A 26,644-nucleotide genomic window follows, 5' to 3' on the forward strand; every position below is an offset into this window, starting at 1 on the left:
GACTGGAAAATTCTTACAGTTTGAACAGTTACATTAAAAAAAATTAAAGTTTGTTGTTTTTTTTTTTAAACAGTTGGTTCACCCTATTGTCTGCATCTTCGAGTTAAGTTTTATTCCTCAGAACCAAATAATCTTCGTGAAGAGCTAACCCGGTAAGACTACTCTCTAGAGTTGTACAGGGGTAAAGTAGTTTTGGTCAGCTAGCTAAAGGTGTTGGAAGATTGTCTTTATAATTCTTTACAGTTTATAGACCACTAATGAAATGGATCTTTTACCCCTGGTAATAAGACCTGTCAGACAATAGAATTTCATTTTGGGACAGTGTTTTTAAGTGTAGAATTTTTCCCTTTATCAGTTTTCAAAATAAAGAGTTGGTTCCCTAGCATTCTTTAAGGTAACTACTGAGTTCCTTTTTTAAATTATCATCAACTCATGGATTTTACTTATTTATGTATGTATGTATGTTTAGTTTTGGGAGTGAGTGTAAGCAGGGGAAGGGCAAAGAGAGAGGGATAGAGGATTTGAAGCGGGCTCCGTGCCGACAGCAGTGAGCCCGATGCGAGTCTTGAATTCACTAATCATGACCTGAGCTGAAGTCAGATGCTTGGCTGACAGAGCCACACAGGTGCCCCTCAACTCATGGATTTTAAACAAGATTGATGTGTTTGAATATGTTGCCATATTATATTTATTCATGTTATGTTTGTTGGTGTTCAAAATGATCTCTCTTTGGCCACTGGGAGTTTATTCATGTTGGCTCCTAATATTCTTTACCTATTGAAATGCCGCTCGCTGACTGATGAAAAATAATAAATCCTGATTTGGTTTGAATAGTTTTAAACAAACTTTAAGCAGGTTATATACAATTATTTCTATTTTGTCCTGCCTCCTTCATATTTATTCATTGATTATACATGGTAAATGCATGATTCATTCACACATACTATTTATTAAGTAAAAATTGAGTTGCTGAGTCCCTTTAGAAGGGTTTTCTTCTCTTGCACCCCCTACCAGCGAGATTATAGCTAATCTCCATAGTTACATATATGCTTGTGTCCTTTCACATCCCAGGTGGTTTGTGTTGTGAGAGTAATGTAAACTTAGATTACAGAGCTCATTCTCCATAATTTGCTTAAAACCTTTAATCTTAAGGTGGTTGTACTGTACTCAGTTATCTTATGGACATGCTGCCATCCTCCTGATGGTTTATTGGCCCCAATTTTTTTTCATATTTTTTTCTTTGATAGATTCTATTTGCAGGTAAAATTCTGTAATTAAAAATGTTTCTTCTCACATTAGAAGGGTGGGATTATTTTTCATAGTAGGTTATTCTGTTTAGTTAAATTTGTGCCTTTTATTTTTCTTAGGTATTTATTTGTTCTTCAGTTAAAACAAGATATTCTCAGTGGAAAGTGAGTATTAGTTATTTAAGGTAAACCACATTTTATTAAGTAGTTGAAAATGATTTTGAAAAATAAATTCATAATTATGAAAAAGGAATGGTCAACATAAAGTAGGTATTATTTGCATTTATCTTAAAATGAACCTTGGGAAGTTGACTTGTCTAACAAATTTGTGTTTCGGTCTCAGATTAGAGTGTCCCTTTGATACAGCAGTTCAGCTGGCAGCTTATAATCTGCAAGGTAAGCAATTCTTATGTTGACTGTTAAGAATAAAGCATAATTCTTTTTTGTGTGTTTTTAGTTAAGAATTTCAAAAGATTCAAAATGATGGATAAGAAAAGTAACACCACTGTTAACTTGTATCAATATCCAACCTTATTACTTTACTTTGTTTAAAGAACATGGCCTTCTTTTTCTTCCCTTTCACTTCATTTGCTCCCCTTCTATCTGTAACTTCTTTTCAAGTAAAATTGCTGTTGACTTGATAATTCAATAAATATTATAAGGGGACTATCAGCTTTTTTTTTTTTTTTTAACTTGAAAAGAATGCAGGGATATAAGAGATTTTTGCAGTTGTATTTTTGCTTTCTTTAGTTTGATTCTTCTTTTTTTTAAGTCTTGTTTATTTTGAGGGGGAGAGAGAGAGCATGAGAGTGAGTGAGGGAGGGACAAAGAGCGAGGAAGAGAGAAACTCAAGCAGGCTCTTCACTGTCAGTGCACAGCCCAACTCAGGCTCGATGTCAAGAAGTAGGAGATCATTACGTGAGCTAAAAATCAAGAGTCGGATGCTTAACCGACTGAGCCACCCAGGCAATCCTCTTTAGTTTTATTCTTAAAAATGAATCCATGAAAGAAATACTTAGAGCATATTTAAAAGTTCCTGATGGTTAAAGTATTTTCCAATAAATTAAATTAATGAAAAAACTTTTAATTTTGTACTTTATTGTACTGACGAAATACTGTTAAGTTTAGGTATTTTTTTCTGAAAAATTGACATTTTAAGAAAACTGTAATTTCGGTCCTCATTCACAAAATGGAAAGAAATCTGTTCTATTGGAGTATCTAGACGCTTAACCATCTGAGTGTATCTTGGACGCTTAACCATCTGAGCCACCCAGGCACCCCTAAATGTTTATTGTTTGATTCATGCATTGTGGCTCTGTTTTGTTATCTCTTAACCCTCCTTATCACATTTTTTTTCCTAAGTAAAAGTTCTTTCCTACTTTCTCCTTCATCCACAGCACCAATATTTGCATGATTCTGCCACACTTCTTGTCATGTTGTGCATCTCTGTGTCCCGTGTCTAATATTTTGCCAAATCCGAAGTCTTAAGGTCCTTAGAATAAATTTGCTGAAGTACAGTCCATCTTCATAAAATGAGCTCTGTGTTTCTTGTTTATGATTTTATATTTTATCAGAATAATTTTTGTTACTAGCTTTTCTCATACTCTCAATTCAGTTTTTCCTTGACATTTTAATATATATCCTGAACAACACTAGGTAGAAGATTTGGTTTGGTGCTTCTTAAAAATGTGACCTAAAACAGAAAAAAAAATACCCGTTATCCAGACAAAAGAGTAATTTCTTCAGCAACAAATTGGGCATGATAGTATTTTCCAAGGTTGTTGAGAAAATAGATGACAATATATCTGTAATATGTCAAATGTGTAGAGTCTGTATTCAATAAATAATGAGTTGTTACCATTTTTATTAGTATCTCAAGATCTCTGTATTTTTTTCTCTGTACAACTGGATTTTTTTAATAAAAATGGAACTATTTTAATTTTTAAGTGAGTAAGATGTTCTTTAAAAGGGAAAATGTCTAAAGTAAAGAAAATATTAGAATCATTTTCCCTTCTTCCCCAAACCTATATTTCAGAGCTAACCATAGATGGGCACATGATTATTTGTGCCCCGCCTAAGTGTTTTCCTACTGCTTCCCTTCCCCAGATACTTTTTACTAATATTTTTTTCAGTTATTTCTTTAGGATTATCTATTTACAATTCCAGGAGGATGGAGCCTGTATCTTGTAGTGGTGTATGATGTCATGTTCTCTGCATATTAGATTTTTTTTTTTTTTTTTAATATTTATTTTTGAGAGAAAGAGTGCAAGCTGGGGAGGGGCAGAGAGAGAGAGAGGGAGACACAGAATCTGAAGCAGGCTCCGGTCTCCGAGCTGTCAGCATAGAGCCTCACGTGGAGCTCAAACCCACAAATCACGAGATCGTGACCTGAGCTGAAGTCAGATGCTTAACCGACTGAGTCATCCAGGTGCCCCTCTGCATATTGGATTCTTAATAGATGCTGGCTAAATGTTTTTTTTAAAGGTTGCTAAATATTTTTGTTTATTCATTATAAGGTCAAAAGGTGTTTCTCTAAGGAAGTCTACAAAGAGGTTTTCAAAAGCTAAACATTATAAGATATGAAATAAATGAACAGAAACACATATATTTGAAAATATACCACCAACCACAAGTATATCATTGTGTGTATAGATGTTGGTTGACACGTTGTAAGTCTAAGCTAGATTTATTTTGGGGAATGATCTGGGTGTTATGAATTACTATAGTTTAAGAAAGAACGTTTCTAATCTTAGCAGTTTTTATTAATGAATTCTGAAGAAAGATTCAGCAGGAAATAAACTTAATTAACAAAATATAACTTTGTGCAACTTATGTTTGTAGCTGAACTTGGTGACTATGATCTTGCTGAGCATAGTCCTGAACTTGTGTCTGAGTTCAGGTTTGTGCCCATTCAGACTGAAGAGATGGAGCTGGCTATTTTTGAGAAATGGAAGGAATACAGGTACTTGGCTTTGCCCACACTTTTCTTTAACATCACTGCAGTGATTTTGTATGTTTTCTTCTATTACCGTCCTTGGTATAGAATTTACATTTATTATTATTAAAAATTACTATTTTTTAAATTTCAGAGGTCAGACACCAGCACAAGCTGAAACCAATTATCTGAATAAAGCCAAATGGTTAGAAATGTATGGGGTTGATATGCATGTGGTCAAGGTAAGAACTGTGTTGTGATGATTTTTAAAAAGTTTATTCCTTCAAGATTGAAGGTAACTATGACATTTTTCAAAATTAAGGCGGGCATGGAGATGGTATAGTATAGCACTGGGTACTTTGGATGTGTTATAAAGGTTGAGATTAAATATGAAAATCTCACATAAAGTTACAGTATAAGAAAGAAGAGAAACAACCAAAATCTCCAAAAAGGTGTATCCGTGTTTTTAAGGTGTTACTATGTTTTTTAGATTTTTTTTTTTTTAATTTTTTTTTTCAACGTTTTTTATTTTTATTTTTGGGACAGAGAGAGACAGAGCATGAACAGGGGAGGGGCAGAGAGAGAGGGAGACACAGAATCGGAAACAGGCTCCAGGCTCCGAGCCATCAGCCCAGAGCCTGACGCGGGGCTCGAACTCACGGACCGCGAGATCGTGACCTGGCTGAAGTCGGACGCTTAACCGACTACGCCACCCAGGCGCCCCAATGTTTTTTAGATTTTTAAACCACTTTTTATTCTTATTAAGTGTAATATTCATGTAACATTCATGTCATCTGGCATCACATAAGCTGAGTAGGCTATTTAAAAATTAAAATAATTCAGGAAGCAAAGTTGAAAATTTATAGCTTGGGGCGCCTGGGTGGCGCAGTCGGTTAAGCGTCCGACTTCAGCCAGGTCACGATCTTGCGGTCTGTGAGTTCGAGCCCCGCGTCGGGCTCTGGGCTGATGGCTCGGAGCCTGGAGCCTGTTTCCAATTCTGTGTCTCCCTCTCTCTCTGCCCCTCCCCCGCTCATGCTCTGTCTCTCTCTGTCCCAAAAATAAATAAAAAACGTTGAAAAAAAAAATTTAAAAGAAAAAAGAAAATTTATAGCTTGACAAGACTTTGATAAGCTGTAATACAGCTTATATAATGATTTAACATATTTCTAGTTTAAAAAGTTAAAAATTTTCCAGAAAGACAGTTTTTTTTTAAGTTTGTTTATTTATTTTGAGAGAGAGCTAGTGTGTGTGAGTGCACATGTGTGTGGGGGAGGGGCAGCAAGAGAGGGAGAGAGAATCTCAAGCAGACTCTGTGCTGTCAGCGCAGAACCGAACACAGGGCTTGATCTCCTAAACCATGAGATCATGACCTGAGCCAAAGTCAAGAGTCAGACGTTCAACTCACTGAGCCACCCAGGCGCCCCTAGAAAGGTAGTCTTTTTAAAAATGGTGATTTATGGGGCGCCTGGGTGGCGCAGTCGGTTAAGCGTCCGACTTCAGCCAGGTCACGATCTCACGGTCCGTGAGTTCGAGCCCCGCGTCAGGCTCTAGGCTGATGGCTCAGAGCCTGGAGCCTGTTTCCGATTCTGTGTCTCCCTCTCTCTCTGTCCCTCCCCCGTTCATGCTCTGTCTCTCTCTGTCCCAAAAATAAATAAACGTTGAAAAAAAAAAAAAAAAATTAAAAAAAAAAAAAATGGTGATTTAGGGGCGCCTGGGTGGCGCAGTCGGTTAAGCGTCCGACTTCAGCCAGGTCACGATCTCACGGTCCGTGAGTTCGAGCCCCGCGTCAGGCTCTGGGCTGATGGCTCGGAGCCTGGAGCCTGTTTCCGATTCTGTGTCTCCCTCTCTCTCTGCCCCTCCCCCGTTCATGCTCTGTCTCTCTCTGTCCCAAAAATAAATAAATAAAAAAAAAAACGTTGCAAAAAAAAAAAATTTTAAAAATGGTGATTTAAGTGGTGAATAGAATATAGGCAGAATCTGCAAAGAGCTTTCTTTGTTGTGGAAGTACACCTGTGTATTTTCAGTGATGACCTACCTTAAGACTATGGTGTTAGCCAAAGCATAAGAGACTCTTAAAAACTGAGAACAAACTGAGGGTTGATGGGGGGGTGGGAGGGAGGGGAGGGTGGGTGATGGGTATTGAGGAGGGCACCTTTTGGGATGAGCACTGGGTGTTGTATGGAAACCAATTTGACAATAAATTTCATATATTGAAGAAAAAAAAAAGACTATGGTGTTAACGGTGAACTAAATGTATGCATGAATTTTCCTGAGAATGTTATTTTGGATATTTCTATTTGTTGAAAACATTTTGCATATTAATAGTAGCCTGTATATAGTTAATATAATTCAATGTGAAAATAAACTTTTGTGTGAAAATGTGATATCTGTCTTATGCAAATAAAGTTAACATGTTTTGCTTTCCTTAAATTAGGCTAGAGATGGAAATGACTATAGCTTGGGACTGACCCCAACAGGAGTCCTTGTTTTTGAAGGAGAGACCAAAATTGGCCTATTTTTTTGGTAAGTAGAGTTAATATTACAGATACTTACAGGTTTTTTTTTGTTGTTGTTGTTGTTTTTTTTAATGAGTAAAAACATTTCTTTCAAGTTAATACATAAAATAGAGTTTGGAGATCAAATAATTCTGAAAAGATAATAAAAATCACCTGTCTCCTGTCATACTCCTTAGCCCTTCTTAGTCCCATCCCCCAGGGGTAATTTTTAAAACTCTTCCATCCATTTTTTCATTAGTTTCAAGGTATGTCAATATACATCTCTTGATACATATTTTTTATTTCTACATGTATTAAATGTTCACATGGACACTCTCATGTCGTATAGTTATTACATCACTACTTTTAGGACTTCTTGTTCCACAGTCATATTACCCCATATTCCCTGGTGTGTAAGAGGAAAATATTTACCCCTCCTTTTAAGCTATGCTTCTCTTTTTAGGTCCCAACTTAACTCATAGTTTAAAATTGTATTTGCATTTCCTATCAAGGAATAGATTTTACTTGGATTTCGTAGCCATAGTAAAGTTCTTCACATCTTGCCTGGTTCTAAAAGTAGAAAATCAGGAAATAGTGTTCATATTGTTATCCCTGTATCTGAAATGGTGGAGAACTTCACACTGTACTGGTGTTATATACATGAGTTAAAGGGCCTCTATGTTGTTTACTTCTTCACAGCATGCCAGGATGGTTAGCTCAAAGCCCACCAGCACCAAACTCAATTTCTTATATATCCAGTTACTTTAAATATAGCCCAATAAGTTTATTTTTAATCATTTAGAGCCTTCCTGCTTTGCATGTCCCCCTATAAACTGTATCTGCCATCAGCTGGTCAGAGATATGACAAATCCTGTAGCTATAAAAGACACCAAACCACTACTGCCCTTCGGAACTCTCTGACCTAGAGACTTCCCGCTTGCTGCTGAATGCCATTGCATAGAAACCCAAACCCCCTCTCTGATTCCCTTCTCTCCTACAAGTTCCCTTGCTGTCTCCCCTGCTTTGGGGGTAGCTTTGTGCAGCCACCCCTGGAGGATCTCCTGTTGTCAAGGGCTTCCTTTTCACGCAACCCTGTCCAAACACCTGTCAGTAAAGTTTGTTGTACAATAGAGCTAGGTCATGATCCTTTCTTTCTGATCAGTCTGGAAATACTTGAACTCACAACTGGAATTACATTTTCTTTCTGTATAGGTTTTTGTTTTTCCTGGAGTTTTTGGCTTCCCCCTCAGTTTCTTACATCCCACACAGTGCTTTAAATTACCTGCCTTTGACTTATCCTTACGTTCTTTCAGATCCTCAGGGTTGCATTAAATGATTTTTCTGTTCCCGTTGAAATTGTCTGCTCTCCAGGCTGCTCTACAGCTTTTGTCTGTTTTTTCAGCTAGGATCCTGTATCTTTGTCCCATATTTTCCTTCCTTTTGTTTTTTCTGATCTATATCCTCAGGTAACTAACTGCCTAAGAAAAGCAGGGTGTAGGAGATAAATTGTTTGAATGCTTGGATGCCTTAAACTGGTTTATTCTTCTCTTATGCTTTCTTGGTAATTGGGCTGAGAATAGAATTTTAGGTTTGAAAATTATTTTCCCTCAAAAAGTTGAAGATAGATTTCATTTATTTTGGAATTCAGGTATCCATGCTAGGGACTTTCTGAGAGACTTGAGTGGAATACCTTCACAGTTGTCCCTTGATAGGTGAAGGAGCTTTGGGGCATTTATTCATCCAGTCTTTGAGTGTTAATTCTCTGACACTTCCAGCTTGCCCTGTGGGCAGATGGAACATACTTCATGGCCAGAGAATGCTGTAGCTGGAGAGTTGAAGAAAGCATCTTTTGTACCACTTCTTAAGGTTGTTGTGAGGATCTGTTGAATTAATACGTGTAGTACACTTAGAAGGTTACCTGACACTTGATAGGCTTTATGTAAGTATTTGTTACACTTAAGTGCTAGTTCTTCCCCTCCTGCTCCACCTATTGTGCTTAGTTACTTACTATTTTAGTACAACTCTTGTAAAAAAGTTATGTTTTACAATTGTATTTTGTATAAGTTATATTTATTTTTTTTTTTTTTTAATTTTTTTTTTTTTTCAACATTTTTTTAATTTATTTTTGGGACAGAGAGAGACAGAGCATGAACGGGGAGGGGCAGAGAGAGAGGGAGACACAGAATCGGAAACAGGCTCCAGGCTCCGAGCCATCAGCCCAGAGCCTGACGCGGGGCTCGAACTCACGGACCGCGAGATCGTGACCTGGCTGAAGTCGGACGCTTAACCGACTGCGCCACCCAGGCGCCCCTAAGTTATATTTAAAAATTAGAGAGAATGAGAGTTTCATTGTTTTGACATTCACAGTTTGCAGAAGTGCAAAGTTCACATGTGGTAGGTTGTTGAGGATTTCAGTACAGGTGGGTGATAGAGTTGGAAAAGGGGCCATAAAGTGAGGTTTAAAAAACCTTTTTTCTTTTTTTTTTTTAAAGAGGTACTTCCTCAAATTGATACAGAAAATACGGTTGCAGGTCTTAATCAAAAATTTGTTTTCATTTATGCCTTTTAGAAAACCTTTATAGTCTTTCTGTATCCAGTTCCTATGCTGCTGCTCTACACTAGGCCTGGGGAATCTCTTGTATCATAGCTGGGAACCTATAAAATATTAAATGGATTTCTTCATTTTCTTTTTTTTTGTAACATTTTTACTGTCTGATATTTGTGCAGCGTCAGTTTTGTTAGAGATCCTGCTTTTGAAATGTTTTTTTTCTGTTATCCTAAATATTTTTTTAGATTAGAGGCTTTGTTGGTGGGCAGTACAGGTAAAGAGGGTAAACACCCTCTTAATCAATTTACAGTTCAGCTGTTAGATGATTGATATACTGGAAATAACAGCAAAAATTTTAATTTAGAGGAATTTATTTGAAATCTGGCTTTTGTTCTAATATTGTTATAGGCCCAAGATAACCAGGTTGGATTTTAAGAAGAATAAATTAACCCTGGTGGTTGTAGAAGATGATGATCAGGTAGGAATTGTATTGCATTATTTATTTAACAATGACTATGTTATGTGGTAACTCAAGTCTAATTTTTCTTTTTTTTTTTTTTTTGAGAGAGAGGGAGAATGTGCATGCAAGCTGGAGAGGGGCAGAGAGAGAGAGGGATAGAGAGAGAGTCCCAGGCAGGCTCCATGCCCAGCACAGAGCCCAATGCCAGGCTTGATCTCACAACCGTGAGGTCATGGCCTGAGCCAAAATAAAGAGTTGGACACTTAACTGACTGAGCCGCCCAGACACTCCTATTTTTCTTTTATAAGGGTTTCCAAACTCATATTCTTTAGTAAAATCTTCTCAATTAAGGCTTACTTTTTTTTTTTTTTTCTGGTTAACTCTAGTTCCCGATTGATAAACACAACATGAATGTGTCTCAGATGCATTATGCTAGGTGAAAAAAGCCAGACTCAGGAAATTATGACTTGTATGATTTCATTTATATGATGATCTGGGGAGGGCAATCCTATAATAATGGAACAGATCACTGTTTGGGATTAGGGAGAATGAGGAGGCTTGACTACAAAGAAACAGCAAAGGGAATTTAGGGGAATGAGATAACTTTTCTATAACCAGATTTTGGTGGTAGTTCCTAGACTCCATGCCATTTGTCATAACTCACAGAATCATGAATGAACTAAAAAAAAATAATAACTTTATTCCTTGCAAAGAAATAAATTGAAAAACATATATACATATAGATGGATATAGATAAAAGCAAGTTCAGCAATTGTATGCACAATGATGTGTGAGAAGGACTACTTAGTAAAACCTAAAAGAAGATTTGGAAAATTAGACGAAACAGTGATATTACTAAGTTTTATTACTAAGACAATGCAAAGGATTGCCCTTTCACCCAGCTTAGAAGAAAATTATAGAGGCAACAGACCATTTTAAAAAGAAATCTATTGAGGGGGCACCTGGGTGGTTCAGTCAGTTAAGCATCTGACTTTGGCTCAGATCATGATCTCATACATAGCTCATGAGTTTGAGCCCCACGTTGGGCTCTGTGCTGACAGCTCAGAGCCTGGAGCCTGCTTTGGATTCTCCCCCTCTCTCTGCCTCTCCCCTGCTCATGCTTTGTCTTTCTCTCTCTCTCAAAAATAAACATTAAAAAAAAAAATTAAAAAAAAAAGAAATCTATTGGGGTGCCTGGGTGCATTGGTCAAGTGTCTGACTTTAGCTCAGGTCATGACCTCATGGTTTGTGAGTTCAAGCCCTGTGTCGAGCTCTGTGCCGACAGCTCAGAACCTGGAGGCTGCTTGGGATTCTGTATCTCCCTCTCTCTCTCTGCCCCTCCCCCACTTGCACTCTGTTGTCTCTGTCTCTCTCTCGAAAATAAACATTAAAAAAAATTAAATCTGATGGCACAGAGGATGATCATTGTATCATCAACAAATGAGTTAACAATGAGTCAGAAGCTGCAGATTTCGTATGTAAAAACTTATTTTACGATTTTCCTTTTTATGTAAGCACATATGCGATTGCATGATATTGTATCGAAATCCAAAGGCATTTTTTCAGGAAGAATAAAATACAATTCTTTGTGATAAGGAAATATGGTCATAATTTAATTGGTGACACTTGTTCTTACTTGGGCCATAAAATGCACATTTTACAATTGATGGCATTTTAAATTAGATCTTATATAGTATTACCTTCTTGGATATCTTTTTGAAGGTATTTTACACACACACATGTGCAAATATGTGTATCTGTTCTTTTTTATACAGAAGTTACCATGCCTTTAGACTGTGTACTAACCCTTTTTAAACTTTACATTATAACTTTTGGAATATTTTCCATATCTGTATGTAGAATGCTTCTTTGTTCTTAAATTAAAAAGCAAACTAAACTGCATAGTATTCTGTGTGGATGTACCCTAAATTATTTAATACATTCTCAACATTTATTCACTATATATGCATGAATTTGTGCATTGGCAGATATCTGTAGGATAGTTTCCTGGTGGTGGATTTGCTGGTTCAAATGGTTATGTGCACTTGTCCTAGATAACAGAGATCCTATGAAGGATCAAACCTGTTTCTTCAGAGGGAGTTGTCACATTTTAATCTGAAAGGTAAAAAATGGAATTTCACTGTAGGTTTAATTTGTATTTCTGTTTTTATGGGTGATATTGAACATCTTTTCATATATTTTGTTATTTATATTTCCTTTTCTCCAAATTCTCTATTCATACCCTTTGCCCATTTTGTCATTGGGCCTTTTTTCTTACTGGTTTGTTTTGCCCTTTTTCATAGAAATTGTAAATACTGTATCTAATAGTTGTTCATCTTTTAATGTTATTTATTGTGATTTTTGCCACATGCTTTAAAAAAATTTAAATAGGCAAATTCATCAGTCTTTCATGGATTATGGAAGGGTTTTTCCTCCTTTGAGGTTATATGTTTCTCTATGGTTTTTTCTATGTGTATTTTTTGTTCGTCAATTTCACTGAAGTATAATATACATTCAGATAAGTGCAAAAACAAGCGGGCAGGTTGTTGGATTTCCACGAACACCTATATGACCAGCACCTAGTTGGGGACATAGAATACTACTAGAATTATACACTCTTGTGCCTCCCACCAGGTATAGTCCTCCAAAGGTTTTTTCTTGTTCTTCTGACTTTACCACCATACACTGGTTTTTGTTTATATCTTAAACTCAATCTGAATGAAACCTGACTGTTCTCTTTGTGTCTGACTTCTCTTTATTTATATTTGTGAGCCTTCGCCCTCTTGCAGCTGGTTGCTATAGTAGGCTCGTTCTTACTGTTACATAGTATTGCTTTTTTTTTTAAAAAAAAAACATTTATTTATTATTGAGAGACAGAGAGAGATAGAGCATGAGCATGGGAGGGGCAGAGAGAGGAGGAGACGCAGAATCTGAAGCAGGTTCCAGGCTCTGAGCTGTCAAAACAGAGCCCAGCGGGGCTCAAACCCACAAACCGTGAGACCATGACCTGAGCCAAAGTTGGACGCCCAACCGACTGAGCCACCCAGGCACCCCAGTAATATTCCTTTTTACGTATAGATTGCACTTATTTATCCATCCTGTTGTTGATGGACTGTTGAGTTTAGTTTTCACTATTAAAAGTGCTGCTCTGAAGACTAGGGTATGCATGTGTTTGGTTTTAGTGGATACTGCCAAACTGTTTTCAAAAGTGTTGATACACATTTGCATTCCCACCTACAATGTAAGAGAGTTCCATTTGTTCTTTTTTGGCTAATGTTTGGTATTTTTCCTTGTAGCCATTCTGTTCATAGAATGGTTTTGTGGTTTTCACTTGCATTCCCCTGATCACTATTTGTTTAGTGCTTATTTATAAATTTATTTAAGTATTCTCTTTTATGAAGTGGCTGTTCAAGTCTTTTGCTTATTTTTCTCTTGGGTCATGTGCTCTTTTTCCTCATTGAAGTTCTTATGTATTGTGGACATCAGTTCTTTGCAGATCTGTGTGTTGTAAGTATCTTCTTCTTGGCTTGCCTTGACTCCTTTAATAGTATGTTTTGGGTAGAGTGTTTCAATTTTAATGTAATAGAGTTTATAACTATTTTCCTTTGTGGTCAGTACTTTCTGTGCCTTCAAATTTAGGAATCTTTGCCTATATCAAGGTCATGAAATAACTACATATAGATAGTCATTTTAAAATATAGTTTAATTTGTAAAATATTTGAAGTGTACTGCAGAGTTGTATCAGAAAACCTGATACCCATTTTACTCATCTAGAGTAACATTTTTGGCATAACCATAACCGTGTATTCAGAGATATCTGGGTGGCTCATTTGGTTAAGCGTCTGACTCTTGATTTTAGCTCAGGTCATGATTTCATGGTTTGTTAGTTTGAGCCCGCATCAGGGTTCTTTCTCTCCCTCTCCCTCTCTGCCCCTCCCCTGTGCGCGCTCGCTCTCTCTCTCTCTCTCTCTCTCTCTCTCTCTCTCTGCCCCTCCCCCACTCATGCTCTTTCTAAAAATAAATAAACTTAAAAAAAAACAACTGTGTTCAGTACAGTGAGGTATAATCCTCTAGCTAGCCATCATTCTTTTTTTCCAACGTTTTTTTTTTTTTTTTTTTTTTTTTTTTTTATTTTTGGGACAGAGAGAGACAGAGCATGAACGGGGGAGGGGCAGAGAGAGAGGGAGACACAGAATCGGAAACAGGCTCCAGGCTCCGAGCCATCGGCCCAGAGCCCGACGCGGGGCTCGAACTCACAGACCGCGAGATCGTGACCTGGCTGAAGTCGGACGCTTAACCGACTGCGCCACCCAGGCACCCCATAGCCATCATTCTTGAGGGTGTCATTCTCATACTTCCTTTTTCCAAATATAAATACATCATAATACATGGTGGAATTGTTTTTGAAATTTACAGAAATCATATATATATATATTTGGCAGTTTACTTAGTTTACCTAAATAGGTGTAGCCATGTAGATATCAGTTCATTCATTTTAACCTATATATGGTATTTTATAATGTGAATAAACAATTGTGCACTTATTCATTCTTTTATTCATTTATCTTTTTTTTAATTTATTAAAAAAATTTTTTTAATGTTTATTTTAAGAGAGAAAAAGACAGAGTGTGAGCAGGGGAGGGGCAGAGACAGAATGAGACACAGAATCTGAAGCAGGCTCCAGGCTCTGAGCTGTCAGCACAGAGCCCAACGTGGGGCTCAAACTCACAGACCTTGAGATCATGACCTGAGCTGAAGTTGGACACTTAACCGACTGAGCCACCCAGGCACCCCTCATTTATCTTTTTGTATCATTTTTAATGTTATTTACTGATAATTTGTTTTGGACATTTAGTGTTTTATTGCAATACTTACTATTATAAATGAGATTGTGAAGAAAATCTTTGGATATACATTTTGGTGTTAAGAAAATCTTTCTCCCTAAACAGATGGTAAAGCTTAATTGTTACCACCAGGTCCTGGAGCACAAATAGTTAGGTTCTGATTTCCTCTTTGTGACCTTGGGCTTTATTTCTTGAGCTTCAATTCCCTATCTATGAAATGGAGCTAATGATAATATCTGTTCATTGAATTAATCCATGTGAAATCCTTAAAAAGTGGCTATGAATGTTAATTATTATTTGGATTCCCAGGAATATGGTTACTGTGACAAAGAATGTGCACTGTTTTTTTCTTTCTTTTTTTTTTTTTTTAACATTTTTATTTATTTTTGAGAGACAGAAACAGAAGCAAGAGCGGGGGAGGAGTAGAGAGAGAGGGAGACACAGAATCTGAAGCAGGCTCCAGGCTCTGAGTTGTCAGCACAGAGCCCGACACGAGGCTTGAACCCACCAACTGTCAAATCATGACCTGAGCCGAAGTCGAATGCCTAACTGACTGAGCCACCCAGGTGCCCCAAGAATATGCACCTTTTTAAGTCTGTTGATATATATTGCCACATCTTGTATGATCCTTTACATGATAATTATATATTTATCCAAAGTATGGCAAATAAAGCCTTATTTTTATGTTTCTCTAAGAAATGAGATCATGTAAGTAGAGATGACTCTCTTAGGAATAATTTTATATTGGCTGTGAAAGTGGACAACTTGATTTCAACTCTGCCTTTTTATGTAGGTAGCTATAGAGAATGTCTTAGTTTCCGGGAGCAAACTAGATGCTTTATTATTCTGTTCTTGGTATTGCTGTGATTGTATTTATAGCTGAGTAACAAGGAAGCTGAGTAACAGAAAGGACTGTTTAACCTAATAATTACCTCTCTTTACATCCTTTTTTTTTTCCAGGGCAAAGAGCAGGAGCATACATTTGTCTTTAGATTGGATCATCCAAAAGCGTGCAAACATTTATGGAAATGTGCTGTGGAACATCATGCCTTCTTTCGCCTCCGAGGCCCAGTCCAAAAGAGTTCTCATCGATCGGGATTTATTCGACTAGGATCACGATTTAGATATAGGTGAATGTCAATATCTGCTTTCATAATTTTCATATGAAAGAATATCTGTTTTTTCATAAAGCAAAAAGTTTAGGCTGACCTCTCATTTTACAGATGTAGAAACCAAGGCATAGAAACAAAGTGGTTTCCAATGTTTTCCACTGGCCAGATTAAAAGACAAAGTAGTATTGTTATTGGTTGTAATTTCATTTTTCTTAAAGTTTATTTTTATTTATTTTGAGAGCTACAGAGAGCAAACGGGAGGGACAGAGAGGGGGAGAGACAGAATCCCAAGCAGGCTCCATGCTGACAGCGTGGTTGTAGTTTCTTGAATAGCCAATGAAACATTGTAATGATATAATGGATTCTGTATCCCTCTTGACATTTACTTTATATATTAATCATCCATTTAAATTCATATAATAAGAGTTTTTAAAGAGTCTCCATCCATTAGCTGAATACCATATAGAAAAAAGGTATTGTGCGCTGAGTGGGAAATGCATCTGAGTAACATTTCTGGTCCTTTATAAAAATGAAGTTATTTTTATAGACTCCTTGTGTGTTGGTCATAAATTAGAAATGTTTTGGTTTACCTGAGAGTAGATCATTAGGAGTTTTCAGCATGTCATGAGAGTCACTGTGATTTAAAGTAGGAATGGATACTATTCCATATTGTTGATAGTTGATTGTGTGGGTGGGATTCATGTAAGTAGAGCTCTATTCTACCTATATTAAAAGTGAGGAGGCATTTTCTTAACAGAGTTTAAATGCAAATCAAAGAGAATGGGAAATAGTTTTAAATATTTCTGGAAAATTATCTGAAAAATGTATCACAATTAGAACAAATAACAGAAAATCTTGAGTTAATTGCATATTTTGCATGAGGTAAATGAATAAGGAGGGGAAAAGAGTTGCATAAGAGTACAGATATTCCAAACTTACTCAGTATATTCTTAGTTATATGCATGTTTAAGAAAAAAAACAATATAATTTGTACGTTGCGTATTTCGCACAAGCCTAAAGAGTAGAAGCATGATGTGGTAAAGACAGACATCAAGCCTGTTCGTAGTAGTTCCTTCAGGATGAAGCTCAGGCGGGTTCTTTTAAGAACAGTCTTAATATAGACTTTTTCTCGTGTATCTGATTACTGTAGGCCTCAAATTCTCTTATTCTTGTTAATATGCCTCATTTATTTTAGTGGGAAAACGGAGTATCAGACCACAAAAACCAATAAAGCAAGAAGATCAACATCCTTTGAAAGAAGACCCAGCAAACGATATTCTCGACGAACTCTACAAATGAAAGGTGAGATGCAGTCCTGTTTCAAAGGACAGTTCTTCCTTGACAGTCCGTTGTGTGCTGGTATTGTTTGCTTGAAAGGAAGTTATCTGAACCTTAAGCTTATTCCAGTCAACTAAAGTACCCTTGTTAATTAACTTTGGTTATGACAGAATCAATATAAGAAAATGGAAAAATTGCTTATGTTGTTGCTGAGATTAAACTTTGTGTTAATCCCAGTTCAGACACTGTTTTGAATTTGTGTTCAGTTTTGTTTGTGCTATTTTAGTTCTGTAGATTAACACCTTCCCTTCCCTTTTTGACTTCCTGATTTTTGCATTTGTAATAATCTCTCAGGGCGCCTGGTAGCTCAGTCAGTTAAGCATCTTTTTTTTTTGTTTGTTGTTTATTTATTTTGAGAGACAGCACGCATACAAGGGAAGGACAGAGAGAGGGGGTGAGAATCCCAGGCCAGCTCTGTGCTGTCAGCGCACAGCCTGATGCTGGGCTCTACGCTGGGCTTGATTTCACAAACCCTGAGATCATGACCTGAGCTGAAATCAAGAGTCAGATGCTTAACTGACTGAGATAACCAGGCACCCCAAGCATCTGACTCTTGGTCTCAGGTCAGGTCTTGATCTGAGTCTTGTGTTCAAGCCTGAGTTGGGCTCGATGCTGGGGGTGGAGTTTACTTAAAAAAAAAAAAAAAAAAAAAAAAAAAAAAAAAAAAATCTCTCAAATGTCTTTAAGAACTTTAAAAAAAACCACTGGTTTACGATGAATACATTTTAAGTAAAAATTATGCCAAGGGGCATCTGGGTGGCTCAGTTGATTGAGCGTCCAACTCTTTGATTTCAGCTCAGGTCATGATCTCATGTTTGTGGGTTTGATCCCCAAGTCCAGCTCTGGACCGGCAGTGCAGAACCTGCTTGAGATTCTCTCTTCTTTTCTTTCAGCCCCTCCCCAACTTGTGCACATGCACGTGCATGTGCTCCTCTCTCTCTCTCTCTCTCTCTCTCTCTCTCTCTCTCTCTCTCGCTCTCGCTCTCAAAATAAACTTAAAAAATGTTATTTTGTATAACATTATAATAAGATTCTGTTAGATAGTGTTTAAATTTATTGTACATTTAATTTATGTAATAAGCTTGATTTTAAACTAAAACTTGTGTTTGGTTTTGAATCTGAGTTTGTATCAAAATACAGATTGAATTTTAAGTATATCTGATCCCAGTTGTCCAGTAACATGATCTGATGTTTGACTTAAAAAACGATTTATATTCATAAGTTTTGTGGCTATAAATCAAATAATATATAGCTATTAATGAGACCATTTTAGTTTGTGATGGTTTAAAACCCTGAGTTACCTCTCATGTTCTATTTTGTTGTCATATAACTCATTCTACGAGGCTTGCAGGTGGTTCTGTTTTAAAAGAAGATGGTATTTATTTTATTGCTTTATTTTTAAAATGGAAATAATTGTCACTATTGATTTTAGTGATGTGAATCCTAGAACATTTTGTCAAAGGAAGGTTTTTAAATCTATAGTTGGGAAACATGGCTTGAAAAAACAGTCCTGGGTGCCTGTGTGATTAAGCATCTGACTCTGGTTTCAGCTCGGGTCATGATCTCACAGTTCATGGGTTCAGGCCCTGAGTTGGGCTCCGCACTGATGGCGGGGAGCCTGTAGGGATTCTCTTTCTTGCTCTCTTTCTGCTCCGCTCCTGCTTACTCCCTCTCTCTCTCAAAATAAATAAACAAACCTAAAACAACCAGTCTAGATTTACTTTTATGAATAGTGAAGCAGCTTACCATATAAGAGGAAACTAATGGGATGTTTTCTTTTCTTTTTCTTTTTTTCCCCATGTCAGCAAGTACAGCAAAACCTGAAGAATTCAGGTGAGTAGTGTCTTACAACTTAAGAACATGTTTTAGAATTCATGTAGTTGCTGTCATTAATTAAACAAATACTTGTTGAAGACCTGTCAACGTATTAAGTTGTTCCTTAGCATTGGGAATATAGCAGGGAACAGATGTAATGCCAGATAAAATTGACAAAGAAAAATAAAGCAGTTTAGAAATAAAGACTGGGTTGGGGGGTGGATATACTATTTATAATGAGAATGACCTACATTTGTTATTGGCCTGTGACTGAGGATATAAAGATGAATAAATTAGGATTCTTGCACACAGGGAGCTCAAAGAACAAAGTTTTATTTGCAGATAAGCAATTAATTTTATTCCTGGGATAAACCCCACTTGGTCATGGTGTATAATTCTTTATATTACATGTTGCTGGATTTGGCTCACTAACATTTTGCTGTCAGTGCAGAGCCCAATGCGGGGCTTGAACCCACGAACCACGAGATCATGACCTGAGCCAAAATTAAGAGTCAGACTCTCAACTGACTGAGCCACCCAGGCACCCCTCCTCATTCATTTCTAATTTTAGTAATTTGAGGGTCCCCTCCCCATCCCCGCACCTTGGTTAGTTTAGGTAAAAGTTTGTCCATTTTGTAGGCTGTTTCAAAGAACCAGCTTTTGGTTTCATTGATTCTTACTCATTTTTCAAGTTTATTGATTTTCTCTCTGCTATATTATTTCATTTCTTATGCTTGCTTTAGGTTTAGTTTGCTTTTCTTTTTCTAGTGTCTTAAGGTGGGAAATTAGGTTATTTGAGGTCTTTATTCTTTTTTAACATAACATTTATTGCTATAGATTTTCTTCCAAGCACTGCTTTAATCACATTCTGTAAGTTTGGTATATTGTATTTTCGTTTATCCCAAATTATTTTCCTGTTTCTCTTGATTTCTTCTTTGACCCGTTGGTTACTTGGAAATGTGTTCCTTGATTTCCACATATTTGTGAATATCTTAACTATTCCTCTCTTATTTTTTTTGTGTGTGTGCTTTTATTCCACATGGTTAGAGAACATACTTTGTATGATGTTGATCCTTATAAAGAAACTTGTTTTATGGTTTAGCATATGGCTTATTCCGGAAAATGGTCTATATGCACTTGAGAAGAATGGATATTCTGCCGTTATTGAATGTTATGTTCTGTAAATGTCTGTTAGGTCTACTTGGTGTAATACTGCTCAGGACTTCTATTTCATTGTTGACCTTTTTCCTAATTCTATCCATTATTAAGAGTAAGGTTGTGAAACCTCCAATTACTGTTGCTTAGTTGTGTATTTCTCTCTTCCAATTCTTTCAGTTTGGGGCTTTTGTTAAGTGCATATATATTTATAATTGTTTGACTCTCTTATTATGATAAAATGTCACTCTTTTTCTCTAGTAATTTTTTTGCTTTATTTTTTAAAATTATTATTATTGATTTTAACATGGCCTCAACTTTATTGAAATCATCAATATCCCAGGCGCATTTACCATTTTCAAAAATCAATTTAATGCTATCAAAAGGTGATGTTCGATTTAATCCTGTTTGTCTTCACGCCACTGTCGTGAGCCTTCATTCCAGGCCACATAAACAAAAGGACCAACATCACGTGGATGATGACCACCGCAACAATAGCTGCATAAAAATAGCTGTCCTTATTGGACATCCCAAAGGCACCTTCAAAAGCATAAGATTTAGTCATGAAATACAACCCTCGAGGTACAGTGATCATTAAAGCTGTGAAGAACAGGAGCGTCTTCAGGGTAGATACTAATGAACTTTCATTTTTTTCTTTTTTTTTTTTTCTTTTTTTAACATTTATTTATTTTTGAGAAACAGAGATAGAGCACAAGCAGGGGAGGAACAGAGAGAGAGAGAGAGAGAGAGAGACACACACACAGAATCTGAAGCAGGCTCCAGGCTCTGAGCTGTCAGCACAGAGCCTGACGCGGGGCTCAAATTCACGGACCATGAGATCATGACCTGAGCTGAAGTCAGTCACTTAACCAACTGCGCCACCCAGGCACCCCTGAACTTTAATTTCTGAAGTCAGGCGGCTGTAGTGCATTTAGCGCTGCTTTGTCAAGGTGCTCCATGGTGCAGCCAAGTCTACAGCAGGTGATCGGAGGCAGCGGGGCTCAGCGACCACACTGGGTCTGCTCGACTGAAGGCCCACAAAAGCATGCCACGCTGGATGTGCCCTTTAGTAATTTTTTTGTTTTGAAGTTTGATACAAGTATTGACAGTCCAGTTCTCTTCTGGTTGCTTTTCTCTCTCTTTTTTTCTTTTGTTTTTTAAATGTCTGACTTTATTTTTTATTATTTTTTGAGGGAGAGAGAGAGTGCATGTGTGTATGAGTGGGAGAGGGTCAGAGGGTTAGGGAAAGAGACTCTTTTTTTTTTTTTTTTCCCCCAACATTTTTAAATTTATTTTTGGGACAGAGAGAGACAGAGCATGAACGGGGGAGGGGCAGAGAGAGAGGGAGACACAGAATCGGAAACAGGCTCCAGGCTCCGAGCCATCAGCCCAGAGCCTGACGTGGGGCTTGAACTCACGGACAGCGAGATCGTGACCTGGCTGAAGTCGGACGCTTAACCGACTGCGCCACCCAGGCGCCCTGGGAAAGAGACTCTTAAGCAGGCTTCACAACCAGCATGGAGCCTGTTGTGGGGCTCAGTCCTATGATCATGAGATCATGACCTGAGCCAAAATCAAGAATTGGAAGCTCAACCAACTGAGCCACCCAGTGACCCCTCTTCTGGTTGCTTTTCCCTGGTATATTATTTTTATCAAATTTGGGAAGTTCTCAGCGATTATGTCTTCAGATTATCTTTTTGTTCCTTTCCTCTTCTTCTGGGACTCCCATCACATGCACGTTGCTACATTTGATGGTGTCCCACAGGTACTGGAGTCTCTGTTCATTTTTCTTCATTCTTTTTCTTTCTGTTACTCAGACTAGATCATCTCAGTTGACCTGTCTTCAAGTCATTGATTCTTCAACCTGCTCAAACCTGGTGTTGTGTTCTTTCAGTGAATTTTTAAATTTCAGTTCTTGTACATTTCAACTTAAGAATTTCTGTTTGATTCTTATGTGTAAATTCTCTGTTTAATGGTATTATCTTTTTTTTATACATTTTGAAATACTTTCATTTTTTTTTTAAGGTGTATTTATTTTTGAGAGAGAGCATGCACATGTGAGTGGGGTAGGGCCAGAGAGAGAAGGACAGAGGATCTGTAGCAGGCTCTGTGCTGATAGCAGCCCAATACGGGCTCGAACTCATGAACCATGAGATCATAACCTGAGCCAAAGTCAGACACTTAACTGACTGAGCCACTCAGATGCCCCAAGTGATATTTTCTTTTTATGGAGACAGTGTTCCCAACTTACTTCTTTAGATTTGGTTTTTTCGTTCTTGAACATCTTTAAAATAGCTGATTTAAAGTCTGGATTGCCTGGAGAGAGCTCTGTCTTCTTGGCTGCACTCACGTGAAGTAAAGCTTCCACCACATTGAACTTGGGGGAATGGGGAAGGGGAGCAAATTGTGGCTCAAATGCCAGACTCAGCTCTGAGATTCAGTAGATTTCCTTGAATAAATGGTTTATTCACTGATGTATGCTTTTTACTGATTGTTTTTTAATAATTTTCACCAGCTAAAATGTTTGTTTCACAGGTGGGAAGGGTCCTCAAACCACCATTCTAGAAGTCCTACTTTAGATGACTCAATTTTAATAGTGTATATTACAGTGTATAGTTTCATATAATGCTTTTCAATATTATTATGTGCCAGTCTCTTGGAGTGCCTCAGATTCAGGATGTACTTGTAAATCTAATTAACTCTTTTGAACTTGTCTACTCTTATATGGCAGATGTGTGACTAGAGCTTCTTCAGAAGTAGAAATTATTTGTTGTGGGGTGCTGAGTATGGCCGGCCTCTCCTTGAGATGTCCTATTCAGTTTTTCCCCTTCCCTCCACACTTAGAAAGCCATTAGAGTCAGGCTGATTACTGATTCACCATAAAAACACTCTGCTTCTTGAATAAGGATTCTTCTGATGTTTCTTTAGCTGTCAGTAGGTTGTTAAGTATAAATAAATGAATAGAGTAAGGAGGAAGTAAGTGATTTTCTCTATTGTGAATTTTTAATTAGGTAAAAAACAATTTTCTGCTTTTCGTGAGTTGTACTTTTATTTTCATTGTAATTTATAAGCTATGCTTTTAAGAAAGATGATGGAGCAATGTTAGAGGCATTCTATACTTTTTAAACTATTTTATTTGTTTTTTGTTTAATGAATCATGTCTTACTTAACCTGAAAAAGAGGCTAGTACAGCATATTAGAGCTTAAAATAAAGATGACAACCTAGTGAATTTAGCAGAAATGTAAAAGTATTCAAGCAATAATATGTGGTTGAAATTAAGGTTTTTATTTGCAAGCATTTATCCTTCTTTAAAAATTTTTTGAAACACATGCTTCTGACCCAAAACTTGAGTATAGCTTTATAATCTCTTTCCTAGAATTTAGATTAATTTAACTTTAATGACAAAATTTTCTTTTCTTTCCTTGAATAATGCTTTTGGCTCTGGAAACTGCACCAGAAATGGGATACTTAAATAACGATATTTTATTTTTATGATTTTTTGTAATAAGCTTTTAGAAATTAAATGTAGAGGGGGACCCAGCTCTCCTGAAGGTTATTTACCAGTCTACATAACACGGCTTGAGAGGACCAGACCAGTTTGGACTGGCATGAATACCCTTTCATTCTTGCCCTTGTAGTTCTGTTTGCATGAACAGTTTTGCTCCAGTGAACCATGGAAAACAGGACTGTTTGAAAAAGCACAGCTATTTGACCTAAAAAGCTTCTTGACCTTGTACTGTGCCTATTTGAGTAACAGGTTTTTAAATTGGCTGATGTCAGTCGTTTTCCTTGTACTCTTTTATCTCCTAACTATTCCCCATGAGCCTTGACTAATATAGAGTATCCTAAGAAGAGGTGACATTTTAAAGGATAGTCCACATTGCAGTGGTTGGTACTTTTTGTACAGGTTTAGCAGACAGAATCTTGAAGATGGAAAAGAAAAGAAAAGAAAAAATGGTGGAGGAAATGATGAATACAGAGTATAGGAGCAAAAGGGGTCAGTTATTGTAGGTGTTCCTTTGAAAGGGGAAACTGGGATAAGGTCAGTAATGAGAAGTGTTTCACTTTTATATTAGTGGAAGTGAAAGAATGTAATTATGAGAAGATAGTGCTTTCTACATTTCAAATTTTTAGAAACCAGGATCTATGATCCAGTTAAGATCACTTGTTATAAGTACTTTTTTTAATGTTATTATTCATCTTTATTCATCATCTGCTGGAGTTATTCTCAGTTAAAGAAAAAGCTTCAAAGAGTAACCAAGGGGATCATCCAGCCAAGCAGGTTGGATGAGATTTCATAATATTTGGGATTATGGTTACTTAAACCAGCATAATGTGTTCTGGGAACAGTAGCATTAGTCAAAAGAAATCGTACCTGACAAGTATATACTTTACGATTGTCTTGACAACAGTTACACACTAACTAGTATTTTTTTTAAAGCTTTTTTTCGTCAGTTTTATTTGTGTTTTGCTAATATTAATGCATTTAATCCTCCTGTAACAGTTTCACGCAGATGAAGAACCTTAAGTTTAGAGAGCAGAACTAGCTAGTGGTAGTGGCACGGCTTGAATTTGAACCCAGTCAGTGCTAGTGCAAGTTCTAGTGACTCAACTTGTAATAGAGATGTAGGTAATAAAATGATTAGCTATAAAATGGGTTCACTTTTCATTACCTAGTCTTTTAGCAAGGGCTCTTCATTCTTTTTTTTTTTTAATTTTTTTTTCAACTTTTTAAATTTATTTTTGGGACAGAGAGAGACAGAGCATGAATGGGGGAGGGGCAGAGAGAGAGGGAGACACAGAATCGGAAACAGGCTCCAGGCTCCGAGCCATCAGCCCAGAGCCTGACGCGGGGCTCGAACTCACGGACCGCGAGATCGTGACCTGGCTGAAGTCGGACGCTTAACCGACTGCGCCACCCAGGCGCCCCAAGGGCTCTTCATTCTTGAGATCTTTTCTTAATTTGTTGCCTTTCATCAGCTAGTTTTTGTTTTCTTCTCACCCCTTTAAGAAAGGCTCTTAGATATTGTATTAAGAGTTTGGTTTGAGAAGCTTTGCGTGTTTCCTTTTACTAGAATGACATTGTGGCTGGGTATGATACTGAGTATTGCTATGGAGAAGTCTATGCCAGCCAGATACTGGCAGTGATTTCCTTTTAATTTTCTTGGGGTACCTTAAGTATTCTTTCCTTATCCTTGAAAGTCAGTATTTTAATAATAATGTGTTGAATGCATTTAACTCTCTATCTCATTTTCCTGGGACATAGTGCTCTTGTTAAATCTGTAGATTATTTTCTCACTTTCAAGGAATTTTATGCATATATTTGTATGTAAACATATACATATACACATACACACATGTATGTATGTAAATATATATACACACATATATACGTATTTGTGTGTATATATATATGTATACACATACATACATACGTACATACATACATTATTTTGAATATATTTTTCAGTTGCCTTAGTTGAATTCTTTACCTCAGGATGCAAGTCTGCTTATGTTAGATGTTAGAAAGTGTGAAGTTAGTAAACTCTTTTTTTCCCCTCGTTTTGTTGTGATAATATGTCATTTTTGAGTTATTTTATTGAATTTTTTTTAAGTTGCTCTGAGGTTTGTTTTTATTTTGTTATAGATTGGAGTTTTTATTTTTTTATTATTATTATTTTTTAATGTTTATTTATTTTTGAGACAGACAAGCAGGGGAGGGGCAGAGAGAGATGGAGACACAGAATCTAAAGCAGGCTCCAGGCTCTGAGCTGTCAGCACAGAGCCTGATGCAGGGCTTTGATCTCACAAACTGTGAGATCATGACCTGAGCCAAAATTGCTCTCTTAACCAGCTGAGCCACCCAGGCACCCCAAGATTGGGGTTTTTAAGTGCTTTTGGGGGGGAAGGGATGGAGCAGGGAAATGAGTACAGCCTAAGCTAAAAATTTAAAGACACATTTATAAGTTATTTGGAGCAGAAAGTATACAGAAAGGTTTCTAATTTTAAGTTTGTACTAAGGTCTTTTGGGTTATAAAATGCTGAGCTGTTGATGACACTGGAAGATCTTGTGAGAGGGTGTGAATATACAAAAGAAGTGGCACAGATAAGTTTATGTGGATATTTGTGCTTAATGCCTTGAATTTAAGGAATCATTTGTGCTGCTCTTCATTTTGCTATCTTTGACAGATCCTGTCCAATGAATAAGATTAGTAGTGAACTACACATTTAAAGCACAGTTAAAATACAGGTATATACAAATCTCAAATGAGCAGATCGTAGAAAAACAAGTGTTTGTCTACGAGAGCAAATGTTTTCTGAGCATCTTACATTCTTAGTTTTGGAACCAACAGTAATTTTTTCTTTATTTACAACAAAACAATCAATGCCTTTAAAAATAAAGCTACTTTCATTAGTGTATGTGTTATCTTACAGTGTGAAGCCCTAGAATTTTATATATGGTTTTTTAATAGATGTTTTTCCCCATTACAGTGTTCACAATAATGTTTCAACTCAGAGTAATGGCTCCCAACAGGTAAGATCATCTTAAGCTTCTAAAGCACTAGAACACTGTAGTTAATTATGACATATAGTGGTATTATTAATTGAATTTTCATAGTGGTATAACTTCAGGAAAGTTTTGTGTGTTTTTCTTATCTGTAAAGTGGCTCAAAAATGAAACCCTTTGTTATTT

At 36.9% G+C, this 26,644-nt stretch overlaps 1 protein-coding gene across 7 annotated transcripts in view; it reads left to right on the forward strand.

Moving 5' to 3' along the window:
- EPB41L5 (erythrocyte membrane protein band 4.1 like 5) overlaps nt 1–26,644 on the forward strand; it is a 143,831-nt gene that overhangs the window by 45,494 nt on the left and 71,693 nt on the right. For all 7 annotated transcript variants that reach the window (XM_058715531.1, XM_058715530.1, XM_058715526.1 and 4 more), the window contains exons 5-15: nt 74–152; nt 1,368–1,412; nt 1,591–1,643; nt 4,089–4,209; nt 4,337–4,424; nt 6,617–6,705; nt 9,634–9,703; nt 15,490–15,659; nt 16,837–16,943; nt 18,785–18,812; nt 26,443–26,485. In XM_058715531.1, coding sequence (XP_058571514.1) covers nt 74–152; nt 1,368–1,412; nt 1,591–1,643; nt 4,089–4,209; nt 4,337–4,424; nt 6,617–6,705; nt 9,634–9,703; nt 15,490–15,659; nt 16,837–16,943; nt 18,785–18,812; nt 26,443–26,485 — 893 coding nt within the window. The remainder of the gene's footprint in view (nt 1–73; nt 153–1,367; nt 1,413–1,590; nt 1,644–4,088; nt 4,210–4,336; nt 4,425–6,616; nt 6,706–9,633; nt 9,704–15,489; nt 15,660–16,836; nt 16,944–18,784; nt 18,813–26,442; nt 26,486–26,644) is intronic.

Source organism: Neofelis nebulosa, chromosome 2, assembly GCF_028018385.1.
Source record: "Neofelis nebulosa isolate mNeoNeb1 chromosome 2, mNeoNeb1.pri, whole genome shotgun sequence".
In the NCBI taxonomy this organism is placed as follows: Eukaryota; Metazoa; Chordata; class Mammalia; order Carnivora; family Felidae; genus Neofelis; species Neofelis nebulosa.